Genomic DNA, 14,373 nt, shown 5'->3' with positions numbered 1-14,373 from the left:
ATAATTGTAGATTTGTATCTGTTACAGAAGTACAATCAAAAACAAAATAATGTAAAATTTCAGAGCCTACAAGTCCACTCAGTCCTACTTCTTGTTAAGCCAATCACTAAGACAAACAAGTTTGTTTACATTTATGGGCGATCATGCTGCCCACGTTTTATTTACCATGTCACCTGAAAGTGAGACCAGGCATTCGCATGGTACTGTTGTAGCCGGCATTGCAAGGCATTCCAGTATACTAAACATTTGTATGCCCCTTCTTGCTTCAGCCACCATTCCAGAGGATATGCTTCTATGCTGATGCTGCTTGTTTAAAAAAAAAAAAAAGTTAATTAAATTTGTGACTCAACTCCTTGGGGGAGAATTGTATGTCTCCTGCTCTGTGGTTTTACCCATATTCTGACATATATTTTGTGTTACGGCAGCCTCGGTTGACGTCCCAGCACATGTTGTTTGATTTAAGAACACTTTCACTACAGATTTGACAAAACGCAAAGAAGGAACCAATGTGAGATTTCTAAAGATAGCTACAGCACTCGACCCAAGGTTTAAGAATCTGAATTGCCTTCCAAAATCTGAGAGAGATGAGGTGTGGAAGAACCCAAACCACTAAAGAAAATCAACCTTCTGTTGGTGGCATCTGACTCAGATGATGAAAATGAATGTGCAGAACCCATTATCAGCATGGAATCGTGTCCTCCAGAAAGGTGGTTGAACCAAGAAGGGGCATACAAATGTTTAGTATACTGAAATACTTTGCAATGCCGGCTACAACAGTGCCATGCGAACGCCTGGTCTCACTTTCAGGTGACATTGTAAATAAGAAGCAGTCAGCATTATCTCCTGTAAATGTAAACAAACTTGTTTGACTTTGCGATTGGCTGAACAAGAAGTAGGACTGAGTGGACTTGTAGGTTCTGAAGTGTTACATTGTTTTGTTTTTGAATGTAGTTATGTAACAGTAAGGCATTTGATACGGTTCCACATGGGGAATTATTAGCTAAATTGGAAAAGATGGGGATCAATATGAAAATTGAAAGGTGGATAAGGAACTGGTTAAAGGGGAGACTACAACAGGTTACACTGAAAGGTGAACTGTCATGCTGGAAGGAGGTTACTCGTGGAGTTCCTCAGGGATCGGTTTTGGGACCAATCTTATTTAATCTTTTTATTACTGACCTTGGCACAAAAAGTGGGAATGTGCTAATAAAGTTTGCAGATGACACAAAGCTGGGAGGTATTGCCAATACAGAGAGGGACCGGGATATCATACAGGAAGATCTGGATGACCTTGTAAACTGGAATAATAGTAATAGAATGAAATTTAATAGTGAAAAGTGCAAGGTCATGCATTTAGGGATTAATAACAAGAATTTCTGCTATAAACTGGGGTCGCATCACTTGGAAGTAACTGAGGAGGAGAAGGACCTCGGAATATTGGTTGATCACAGGATGACTATGAGCTGCCAATGTGATATGGCTGTGAAAAAAGCTAATGCTGTCTTGGGATGCATCAGGCGAGATATTCCAGTAGAGATAATGAGGTGTTAGTACTGTTATACAAGGCACTGGTGAGACCTCATCTGGAATATTGTGTGCAGTTCTGGTGTCCCACGTTTAAAAAGGATGAATTCAAACTGGAACAGGTACAGAGAAGGGCCACTAGGATGATGCGAGGAATGGAATACTTGTGTTATGAAAGGAGACTCAGAGCTTGGCTTGTTTAGCCTAACTGAAAGAAGGCTGAGGGGAGATATGATTGCTCTCTTACAAATATATCAGAGGGATAAATAACCAGAGAGGGAGAGGAATTATTTAAGCTCAGTACCAATGTGGACACAAGAACAAATGGATATAAACTGGCCATCAGGAAGTTTAGACTTGAAATTAGACGAAGGTTTCTAACCAGCAGAGGAGTGAAGTTCTGGAACAGCCTTCCAAGGGGAGCAGTGAGGGCAAAAGACATATCTGGCTTCAAGACTAACTTGATAAGTTTATGGAGGGGATGATATGATGGGATAGCCTAATTTTGGCAATTAATTTGATCTTTGACTATTAGCAGTAGATATGCCCAAGGGGATGATGCCTATGATGGAATGTTGGATGGGGTGGGATCTGAGTTACTACAGAGAATACTTTCCTGGGTGTCTGGCTGGTGAGTCTTGCCCACATGTTCAGGGTTTAGCTGATCACCATATTTGGGATTGGGAAGGAATTTTCCTTCAGGGCAGATTGACGGAGGCCTGGGGGTTTTTCGCCTTCCTCTGCAGCGTGGGGCTTGGGTCACTTGGTGGATGATTCTCTGCACCTTGAAGTCTTTAAACCACGATTTGAAGACTTCAATAGCTCGGAGATAGGTTAGGGGTTTGTTACAGGAATGGGTGGGTGAGAGTCTGTGGCCTTTGTCGTTCAGGAGGTCAGACTAGACGATCATAATGGTCCAATCTGACCTTAAAGTCTATGATTCTAAGAACAGATACAAATCTACATTTATAAGTTGCACTTTCACAATAAAGAGATTGTACTACAGTACTTGTATGAGGTAAATTGAAAAATACTATTTCTTTTGGTTATCTTTTTTACAGTCCAAATATTTGTAATAAAAATAATCCTATAAAGTGAGCACTGTACACTTTGTATTCTGTGTTGTAATTGAAATCAATATATTTGAAAATGTAGAAAAACATCCAAAAATATTTAAATAAATGGTATTCTGTTATTGTTTAACAGTGCAATTAAAACTGTGATTAATAGTGATTATTTTTTAATCTTGTGATTTATCGTGATTAATTTTTTTAATTGTTTGACAGCCCTAGTTGTTACAAAGCTCATATTCCCAAACATTGAGAACACTGATTTTTTTAAAAAGAATTCTCAATACTAATTAAATTATTTTGCAAATGGAACGTTACGCTTTTATGTAATTACACACTTGGGCTCCTTGTGCTTGGACTTCTGCTGCAAAGCGCTTTATGAAAACACTCTGTTAGCTGTAAACTAGCTAACCATGTTATCAATCAACTACATAGCTTATTACTCAAGAATACAAAGGCTTCCCACTTTTTCTTGTAGGTTTACTGTCGGGGAGAAATTGGATTGAACAAAACTGGTTGGCACGAATAGGTGCATTTTTCATCTCTATAATGAAGAAAAGCAGAAGTGACATGACGGTTACAGCAAATGACGTAAGTTTAAAAAAGTCAAGGTTTATTTATTCCAGTATATTTTTTTTCAGAACAGAACAGCCTGGTTCTCCTTTCATATAGGTTGGCTTTACACTGGAATTGCTCCTAGAGTTACTGACTTCCTTGGATTCAGAGTAGCAGCCGTGTTAGTCTGTATCTGCAAAAAGAAAAGGAGTACTCGTGGCACCTTTAGAGACTAACAAATTTATTTTGAGCATAAGCTTTCGTGAGCTACAGCTCACTTCATCGGATGCATGCACTCCTAAATTATGGCAGTGTAAATGAGAGGAAAGTAAGGTCCATTGATTAAAAAATCATCATGTAAACTCTTTCCCATTGCTAATGCAGAGTGTGTGCTTGAACATTATACTTCATTAAACTGTAAGAGAGAGATGGACCTGAGCCCAACCACAAACTTTGAGGAAGATCTGATCTGGATCCACACTTTGTGGATTTGCTGTAATTATATATTTATAAGCATTTTTACAACACTTAAGACTGTGGTTTCTTAACACCCCATGTGCTGATGTGTTAATCCATCACTCCTCTTGCCACACTAATCCTTTATTAATTAAATTCCAGTTCCTATTCTCAGGAGAAATGCATCAATTTGTAATGATGGCAATGATAATCACAGCAGTAATTGCTTTGTTTGTTACAGCTTGGGATCTTTAAAAATGGAAAATAATCTTCTCCCAGAATATATGTAACAATGTTACATTTTCAGTATCACGCCAGCACTTTTAATACCATCAGCAGCCATTCTTTAATATTCTCCTAATGTAGTGTGTTTGGGTTTGTGTGTATGTGTTATATATAATGGTTCATTAGCATTGTCCTTGAGACAGCCAATTCTCCAGTAAATATTAATTGGAAAGGGTAATTTTAATATGTGTTTATTCTCTCTCTTTATAAAAAAGAGAGAGAATAAACACATATTAAAATTACCCTTTCCAATTATATATATTAAAATGACCCTCTCTGAAGATAGTATCTGTTGGGACAATGCAAATAAGGTACAGAACCTTTCACCTGTAGGTCACCAGTTTGAATCAATGGATAAATGTTTCCATATAATGAATGTTTGGTAACCCCTTATATAAGATGAGTTTGATAGGTTTCAGTTCCTGGTCCCGCATCACAAATTCTCCATCATGCTATATAGCTCTGCACTAATTGGCAACTCATTAAAGAGGCCAAGAACTGTATGGATCTTGGTGACTGAACTGCCTCTGCCATGCACAAAAGAATCTCCCTCTCCACTCTACATCAGAGGTGAAGCAAAGGAATTGACAGAGGAGTGTGTCTGGAGCCTGCCCTTCAGTGGCTCTGTCAAGTCTTGTCAAGCCCAATGCCTTTTGTCAGGTAACTTCACCTGTATTCCTCCCTCTGTGGTTTAGTCCAGGAATGCCCAATCAGGACTCCCGCCATCACTTGTCTCTAGGCAGGGACCCTTGTCCCACTCCCCTCTGACAGGGGGTTTTGAAACCAGTGTGGTCAATTCTGGTCAATTCTGTGTCTTGCTTTCTCTCCGAGGGATAGGAACAGTGTATCGCCAGCATTTACAAGTTATCACAGCACTTTCTAAGCAAGCACTGTTATTCTTAATGTGAAAGCTTTACAGAGAAAATGTATTAAAACAATAAAGAGATTTAAACACCCAGTAAACATACGAGGAGTCACCCATCAGTCTTATGGGGCCCTAGTAGGCCTAAGTCTTTCCAACCCTTCTGCAAGAGTTGTGGGGGGTCCTCTTGGACAAAAGATGCTGTCTATTTGCTGGATCATCAAGAAAGACTTTGTCCCTAACAGTAGTGGAGTCAGATACCATACTGTGTCCTCCTGCCGTACCTGGTCCATTTCAAAAGCATGTACAGCCTCTTCTTAAAGCGAGGAAATAATATGGAGTCTGTGCCATCCAGCAGACAGGTACATGGGGTCTGGCTCCACCTACTAGATTATGTTTTGCTGGTGCAGTTTTTCTGTATTGAGCTGAAGTTGATGATCCTTCTCACTCATGCTGTTGCTGCTTCTCCTGATTTGTATTCTCTTGCTCCTAAGCTGCAAGCATCTGGGCTTCCAGGTGCAATCTTTCCCTCTGCAGACACAGATTCTCTTGCTCTAACTGTCCATGATCCCAGTTGCAGTGGTGTATTTGATCTGGATGGAGCATGGCTGTTGCATATGCCAGCCTCTTCCCGGTTTCCATCCCGCTCAAGATTTCCCCTGCCTGCTGGACTCTCTGCCAATGGCTGGATGTTGCCTGGGATCCTGGACCATCCTTCGTTTTCTGGTCCTCAGAGTAGAGCTGGTCAATGAGCTGTGCCTTTGAGCTCTTCAGTGTTGAGCTGTTTTTTCAGCATATCTCAGCCATTTGCCTTTTTTTCAGCTTTTCATAACTCATTTTCTTTTCACTATACCTTCTCCTCAAAAAACCTGAGATTTTTCACTGTGCTTTTCCCTTCTACAGTACTTGCTGTCACTGTTTTTGGCACTTTGACAGTTCACCACTGTCCTAGATCATACACACCGACACCATATAAGTCACAGTTTCAGGGTGGACTGCATCTTTGACCCACCTGCCTGGTCTTCCTTGAGGGCACCTGCTTAAAGCTTAAGCTTCTCAGCCATCACTTGTCTTGGGACGGAGATCCATGTCTTTTCTCCCTTCAGACTGGGTTTAGGCTTGCACCTCACTGTGATATCCCAGCAGGTATGACCAGAGTTCAGCACCAGGGGTTTACTCTTTCTCTAGTGGCTAGAACAGTGTACACCAGCTACCAACCAACCTTTACAAAGCTACATTTATTTGTAGGAAAAAAACATTACAGAGAAAACATATATGAATTAAATAACCTACATACATGCTAAAAGCTTACCAGAGGTCACCCTCAACCCTGACATAGGGCTCTAGTAGGTGTCGGTCTTTCAAACCCAACAACTGGGTTTTCCCCATTGGTCCCAAGTTCATGTCAGTTTTTAGATCAGGAACCAGACCCCCACGGCACAGTTCAGCTATTTCTTCATACAGCCTGGGCCTTTGATCTCCAGTCTCCTGGAGCAAGTTACACAAGTGAGTGGCCCTTTCCTGAGGGCATAGTTTCAAAAGGCTGGGTTCTTGCATAACTGTGGTTGTGTAATTTGCATTAACCCTCTCAAGTGGATTTCCTGGGGAATCCCTGAACACTTATTATCCCAAGAGTCCATGCTTGTCTGGCACATTTCAACATAGTTGTTTGAGTTTCTTACACTTCCCAGGTCTCTCATCTATCAATTCACCGCACCCAGAACAGAAGTGGGTATTAGCAAGGGTCGCTGTCTGGCACCCTCAGGGGACCCACTGATTTAATTCCTGGACAAAGCATCAGTGACTGAGTTTGTATTCCCTTTAACATAAATTACTTCCACATCATAATCTTGGAGTACGAGGCTCCATCTTAGCAACTTGACATTCATCTGTTTCATTTGATGCAACCAGGTGAATAGTGAGTGGTCTGTATATACAGTGAAGTGTTGTCCAAAAAGATAAGGCTGAAATTTGCTGAGGGCCCATACCACTGCAAAATATTCTTTTTCAACTGTTGTGTAGTTTTGCACTCGGGGAAGTGATTTCTTGCTAAGATTCATTGGGATGTGGCTTCCCTTTTCTTATAATTTGCATTAGCCCAGTCCCAAGGCCTGTATCAGAGGTGTTTTGTAAAAACCATAAATGGTTTGTCAAAGACTGGGCTTATCAGAACTGGGTCTTGGGCTTCCTACAGTTCACAGACAAAGGTAAGGCTGCCCTGATTCCACGTTCCCATCATAGAGGAACCCTTTCAGAGAGTTGCTATGGACATTGTGTGGCCCCTTAGCAAAGTTACCCGGAGAAGGAAAAAGTATATTCTGGTAGTAATAGGTTGTGTCCCGCTATCCAGAGCAGTAGCTCTGAGGCAGACAAGGTGGCTGACACTTTGCTAAAAATATTTAACTGGGTGGGTTTTCCCCATGAGGTTTGGACTGATCAGAGTCAAACTTTGTCTGCCCTACATAAAGGGCTATGGGAGAAATGTGAGGTTCAACACTTCTGGTCATCTCCCTACCAGCCCAGACTAACAGGCTGGTTGAGAGATTTAATGGAATCCTTGAAATGATGTTGAAAATGTTTGTGGATCAACACGTCAGTGATTGGGATAAATGTTTACCTTACCTGTTGTTTGACCGTTGGGAGATTCCCCAGCAAACCCACTTAACTTACTGTCCCAAAAGTCCATGTCTCACTGGTACATTTCAGTATAGTCATTTGAACTCCTTATGCTTACCAGGTCTTACATCTGTCTCACCTTTCACCAGCACTAAATCCACACATCTCTTTTTAAGCTGAAGTTTATGGTTCTGTAGAGAACTGACCAGAAAATGGAATTCTATTCTCACAAAAAAAATCACATTCTTTGAAACTTTTTAAATCCCTTGTGGGGGCAAAAAATCAAAACCACAAAATATTTTCACAGGAAGGGATTTCCAGAAAACTTCCATTTTGGAAGAATCAAAACAGAATTCTTGTGTTCGCTGGCTCTTGAATGGGCTCATTGGCTCTGCAGGAGTCTGGAGAAGCAGGTAGCTGGGGAGTTGGGCAGCCAGGAGCTAGCTGTCCAGGGAGTCAGCCAGGCACGAAGCCACCGAGTAGCTTGGGGAGAGTGGCCAGCTAGAGAGTGGACCACCAGGGTAGCTTGGTAAGGCAGTCGAGTGAGGAGCAGACCAGTCTGGTGAGCCTGGCAGCCCACCAGGTGAGGACCAGGAGAGCCCAGTCTGCCAGCTTGGTGCACTGCTGGGAAGCAAGCAGGGAAGCGTGTCTGGCTGCCAGAAAACTGGGGACCCTCAGGAGCCATGGATTCCAGGAGACCACCTGCCTGCCCAGTTTCCATCAAAATTTTCATCCAGCTATAGCAGGGGTGGCCAACCTGAGCCTGAGAAGGAGCCAGAATTTACCAATGTACATTGCCAAAGAGCCACAGTAATACATCAGCAGCCCCCTGTCAGCTCTGACCGCCCCCCCCCCCCGCTCCCAGTGCCTGGCAGCCCGGCCGATCAGCGCCTCCCCCTCCCTCCCTGCACCTCCCGATCAGCTGTTTTGTGGCATGCTGGAGGCTCGGGGGGGAGGGAGTGGGAGGAGCGACGGCAGTGCGGGCTTGGGGGCGGGAAGGGATGGAGTGGGGCAGGGCCTGCGGCAGAGCCAGGGGTTGAGCAGTGAGCACCCCCCCCCCCCCCCCGACACATTGGAAAGTTGGCGCCTGTAGCTCCAGCCCCGGAGTCGGTACCTATACAAGGAGCTGCGTATTAATTTCTGAAGAGCTGCATGTGGCTCCAGAGCCACAGGTTGACTACCCCTGAGCTATAGGCATTTGCAAATCTCTCATTTAAATTATCATATGCAAAACTGTATAAAACTAGGCAGTTATAAAAAGATGAATGTAGAAATCTAACTTTAGCTGCCCATTTAAAAATGAAATCTTGGCCATTTTGCTCTATTGTATTGAGCTAAATACATTTTATAAAATGGGAATTCCATCTTAAATGTACACCCAACAATGAACCTTTATGGTTTGTAGAAGGAAGAATCTATCTGTTTAGGTGACTTTTGCAGGATAAATTAACTGAGGCTTGATGTAAAGTTGGGGAATTTAAATTTGTCTTTGTCGGGGAGAAAGGTATGATATTTCTGCAGGGTTTTTTTTAAATTTTTAGAATATTCTCAACTAAGCTATTAATTTATGTGGTCTAAATTCCCCAACTTTACATCAAGGCTCAGTATTATTCATGTGAGTGAGGGTTTCAGGCTCCAGGACCTACATGCCTGTTACTTGTATTTGTCCAAAGTACAATTGACAAATGTCAAAAGGCAAGGCTGTATCAATAAAACAACCCTAAGAAGTTAATCTTTCTTATATTAACTTTTCTCCACAGAGGGACGAACATTTGATCCAATCTATCTAAGCCGAACTTCATAGTCAAATACAAGTTGTAGATGTATTTTAATCCTATCCTACAAAGAAATTAACAGAAATAATATTTTAAATTCTCCTATCTTTATCCATGCGAATGCCATTCCTTAATCTGTTAGGAGTCCCATTGAGTTCAGATGGACTACTTGTGGAGTAAAGTACTACTCAAGGTAAAGATGACCCAAGAATCTGACCCAGGTGTTTGAGAACATGAATAGGTTTAAACTTCTAGTTTTTAAAATATGACCTGAAACAAGCAGCAAGTGGCATTGGCTGAGATTGGTCATTTCATTTTTATCTTGCATTTGACTTTGTTTTCTGAAATGGCTCCTAATTTATCAGTATAGTCAAGAAGTGCTGGGGTGATGGTGCCTGGATTGCTCAGATATAACCACATATTGCCTGCATTGCATACGTAACTAATTTACATTCTTGCTGTAACATTTCTATTCAGTGTAACAGTTGGTTCTACCCTATTTTAGCTGCACCTTTTCTCTGTGTTAGCAAGATAATTCTGAAACAAAATCTGAATCCTTCACATGCCATCAGAGGTCAGTTAGGGCATTAACAACTCCAATTCCATAAAAAGCTTCCAGGCAGCCTCTTGTAGGGATGTCTTGTGGTTACCCATCAGTGAGACTCATTGTCTGTGATAAGATCAGTGAATTGTTCTTGGTTTTGTTTTTTAAATTTATACTGTTAGGGGAGAGAGTGGTGTGTATCTAGGGCCTTACCAAGTTCCATGAAAAATGGGTCATGGACCGTGAAATCTCTTCCTCCCCCCGGTGAAATCTTTTGTGTGCTTTTACCCTATACTATACAGATTTCATGGGCGAGACCAGTGTTTCTCAATTTAGGGGTCCTGACCCAAAAGGGAGTGGGGTGTGTGTGTGTGTGTGTGTGTGAGAGAGAGAGAGAGAAAAAAGGTTGGGGGGGTGGTCGGGTCACAGTATTGCCACCCTTACTTCTGCACTGCCTTCAGAGCTGGGTGGCTGGAGACTGGCTGTAATTGGCCGGGAGCCCAGATTTGAAGGCAGAACCACTGCCAGCAACAGTGCAGAAGTAAGAGTGGCAATACCATACCAGGCCATCCTTATTTCTGTGTTGCTGCTGGTGGCGGCTCTGCCTTCAGAGCTGGGCTCTTGGCCAGCCACCGCCGCTCTCCAGCGGCCCAGCTCCAAAGGCACCGCTGCCGCCAGCAGCAGTGCAAAAGTAAGGGTAGCAGTACTGAAACCTTGTGACACCCCTACAACTTCGTTTTGTGTTAGGACCCCTAAAATTACACCACTGTGAATTTTCAGATTTAAATAGCTGAAATCATGAAATTTATGATTTTTAAAATCCTATGACCATGAAAATGACCAAAATAGATTGTGAATTTGGTAGGGCCCTATGTATAACTGTACCAACACTTGTTTCTTTGGCATCTTATAAAAGGCCCATCTTTCTTTCACACACTGTCAAACTTGCAGTCTAAGAGCTGCCAGCATTATGAAGCTATCTCTTAGGAATAATATATTGAATTTGAAGGACCACTAACTTTGAGTGCAAGTTTTGAAGGGTGCATAACTGGATGAGTAGGATATTGGAGTATCACTTTCTAAAACAAGTGATACAGGTTCAAAACTTTTAAATAGATAGTTAACCCTCTTGGAGTCTACTCGATTTAAAATGTGTTGTATTGTCCTTCAGAAATAGTGCACTGGCAACCATCATCAGTGCTCCTAAAGGAATTAGCCAGGATGGGATCTGTTGCATCCTGGGACCAATATGTTCATAGTAGATATTATGAGGTGATGAGTCATTCTTCGACTACAGCCTGAATAAGCCTCATGTGGGGTTGAGTTATTCCTGCATTGTACTCCAGCCAATCCACAAGCCTGGGGCTGGTCTGGTGACTCTCAGAGCAGATATATAAGCTTCACAGGAGAAACTTCTGCTTATTCTGCTCAGTGTCACTTCATGGCTTGGAACTCTGCTCTGCCTGATAGTGGTGACAGATTCCACTGGCCTCAGCCTGCTCCAGCCCCGCTCTTGCTCTAGTCTTGTCTCTGGTCCTGCTCCAGCCTTGTTCTGGGCCCAGCCTAGCTCCCAGCCCTACTGTTGTCTTCTTCTAGCCCTGCTTTTGACTCCTGGTTCCAGCTCCAACCCTTGGTTCTGACCACTGGGCATGACCACGGCTGCTCCAGTCACTAGACATAACCTTCCTTGCCTTGGTTTTGACAGATATAGCACTTAACAAACGGACTGTCAAATTCTGCACCAATTTCATCTCTTGGTGTAGCACTCTGTAAAGCACATTGCACTCCTCTAATCTCTAAGAGTGAGGGTATTGAGGTCCACATCTGAAACAAATTGTCAAAATATCCTGGGTTGTTGCAGATCAGGGGTGGGAGAAGCTGTCATGGCTATGGCTACTCTGATTTTTCTAATGGTAGCTGGAAATTCAACTATATTGTTATTTTGAGTAACAAAAGGCAGGTCTGCACCTTCAGATGAAGGTGCCGGTATAACCAATGCCATATTTCTAGGTTGCCTCAACATTGCTCCAGCCTTATGCAGTTTGAGAATCACCCTGTTTTCTCTCATCCTTACCCCCATCTGAACCAGACACTGGTTAAGACAATTGACTCCACTGGATGTTTGATAAAATGAAGGCATAGAGCATCCTGAAAACACCACAGACAATGTCTCCTCACTAAGTCTCAGCGGCCCTATCTAGATGTTAAATAAGAGGAGAGAGAAGATGGACCCAACATGAAAGTACACTCCGGGAGGAAGATCAATTGCCCAATAACAACCTTCTGAGAGCAAGAATTGAACAGTCAAGAAAGGCATGTTAAGAGCACTCTGTGATTAGTATAAGCTAGAGTGCCTGGCAGGCTACAGTTACCATGAGCATTGGTCACGTGCACTGCTTTATAGAATCTTAAGAAGCTGATCATGCAGAAAATTAGATACTGGAAGAGATGTCTGGAAACTTTGAGATGGGGTTTTGTGTATGGTGGCAGATACTATCGATATGCCTTCGGTAAAGCAATTCCTTCATTAAAACAATTCACATTTTTGGACCGGTGTGATTATGTGATTGCCTTTCACTTTAGATGTGAAGATTTCACAGAACAATTAGCTACCCAGACTTTGTTCATAGTGCATGTCTTTGCCTTCTGAACTGGTAATTGAAAAATCTTAGTGGAACGTAATGGCATGATGAAAAGGGAGCCTCTTGCAGGCCAAGTACCATCAGTTTCTGCACACAGGGGAATAGCATCATCTGACTTGTTTTCCTCAAAGTTTATAAGAAGTAGAGATGGATGTGAACCAAAGTCATAGCTCTAAATACTCCTAAACATTGGAAAGGTTCAAAATTTGAACATATTTTCCATGTTTTGCAGTTGGTTCCATTTATGATATATTGAATCAAAACCTCAGATCAGGATGCCCTGGAACTTTTGAGGTGTTCCAGATTTTGAGCCAGATCTGAACTGTAAGATTCAGGCTGATCTCTAATACAGAAGTACTTCTGGCTCGGCTGTGGGAGGAATGGGAGCTAGCTTCCAGGACTTGGTGATGTTTTGGAATAAAACCAGTAAAAGTTGAGAACAATACTACTTGCCTGATCAGACACTTTCTCTTTAGGGCTGTCCACTTAAGATACCTCAGCTGGGAATTTGTCCCAAGTAGTAGATCTTGGATGATTCAGACTATATCATAGCACGAACTCTGTGGTCTCTATCTTCACCAGTTGGTATGAATAGGGCAAAACCTGATGAGCTGTGATGATTCACAGAAAAGGGAGGCAATTCATGAATTTGTGGTGTGTGAGAAAGGAGTGGTATTTTGCATGAATGCTGACTGTACTATTCAGAGGAAAAGTTTAAATTTTGAAAGTTTGCCATGTGATGTGGACTATTCAGCTGAGGATCATTCCTGCTCAACTTCAGCCTGTGGAACTGGAGGATTGATTCCAATTTGTAAATATTATGAAATTCACAGCTGTGAAGTTGCAAATGGTCACAAAACTTTATAATATGGCAGTAGTAAAATTTCTCCAGAAGCTAAGAATAAAGATTTATTTTGTGAGTAGTTCAACTCCCCCAAGTACTAAACATTTATGACAGTAAATTAATTGCTGATATTCTTTCTTTGTGAAAAAAATGTATTTGCATAACTTCAATGACTTTTCTTTCTTTTTCAGATTGCTAAAGATTACTTAGAATGTGGCCTGAGTAAGTCTTATAGTACATCTAGTAATATGCTCGGCATAGATCTCTGGAGAGGAAGAAGGTGTTGCTCATGTAATTTGCAGTTACCACCATTGTCCCACAGACAAAGTGAAAGAGCTAAGACACCTGACAGAGACATCCTTTCTAGACCAACAACTTTGCCTTTGCTGACTCCACCAAGTATTGCCATCACCACTTACCAGGACAGGTAAATTGTTTCAGATTCTTAAAATTCTGTTTTTTTTTTGTTTTTTTTTTTTTAACAAGCCCTGAAGATGTTACTCTATAAATGGGAGAGGGAGGGATATAGTGGTTAAAATACTAAAGTCAACATTTACCAACCAGTACCACGTTATGGTATCGCAGGTAGATTAGGAAATAACTGCAGTACAACAGTGTGGAATTTTGAATTTGTAGTGGTGAACGCTGTAAGAAGTTAACTGATGAAATTACTAACTTATATTACACTCTGTGGTCTGAACAAATATAAAAAATTTCCTTTGGTTAAAATTTAGAGGATTAGTTTAAAAATGCTTATAAATATGTAAGTGCAAAATTGTCTGATGTGTGTTAGAAATGACCTACAGAAGTTATTCATGGAAGCAGTAGGATCTTTCTGTTTTTGAGGTATCTTAAGAGACTTTGAAATCCAACATTAGTGAACTTGTCAATGGAACATAAAATTAAAGTCACCCTTAGTCAAAGCCTCTTATCTTTATAGCTTCCTGTCTATTTTTTTAACTTACTTTATAATGCAAGTTTCTATTTCTTCCCATATGCTCAGTATGATGTGATTTAGAATCTAGTCATGTGATGGGAAGTTGTGTGTGGGGGATATCACTCTGGAAATAGGTATGCCAGTTATAAATTAATGCTTTATTACTTGTGTAACTAACAAAATCTCTGTTGGGAGGTAGATATCAAACTAAGTAGGTGTCTCTACTTAGCTAGAGCCAGGCTTGAGATTTAAAGGATGTGCTC

At 41.6% G+C, this 14,373-nt stretch overlaps 1 protein-coding gene across 3 annotated transcripts in view; it reads left to right on the top strand.

Moving 5' to 3' along the window:
* PDE4B (phosphodiesterase 4B) overlaps window positions 1–14,373 on the top strand; it is a 376,497-nt gene that overhangs the window by 49,060 nt on the left and 313,064 nt on the right. For all 3 annotated transcript variants that reach the window (XM_074961577.1, XM_074961578.1, XM_074961576.1), the window contains exons 2-3: window positions 3,073–3,185; window positions 13,365–13,600. In XM_074961577.1, the coding sequence (XP_074817678.1) occupies window positions 3,144–3,185; window positions 13,365–13,600 (278 nt within the window). In that variant the 5' untranslated portion in view covers window positions 3,073–3,143. The remainder of the gene's footprint in view (window positions 1–3,072; window positions 3,186–13,364; window positions 13,601–14,373) is intronic.

This window comes from Natator depressus, chromosome 8, assembly GCF_965152275.1.
Source record: "Natator depressus isolate rNatDep1 chromosome 8, rNatDep2.hap1, whole genome shotgun sequence".
Lineage (NCBI taxonomy): Eukaryota > Metazoa > Chordata > Testudines > Cheloniidae > Natator > Natator depressus.
Note: the sequence above shows the minus strand (reverse complement) of the source record. Positions and strands in the feature narration are given on the sequence as shown.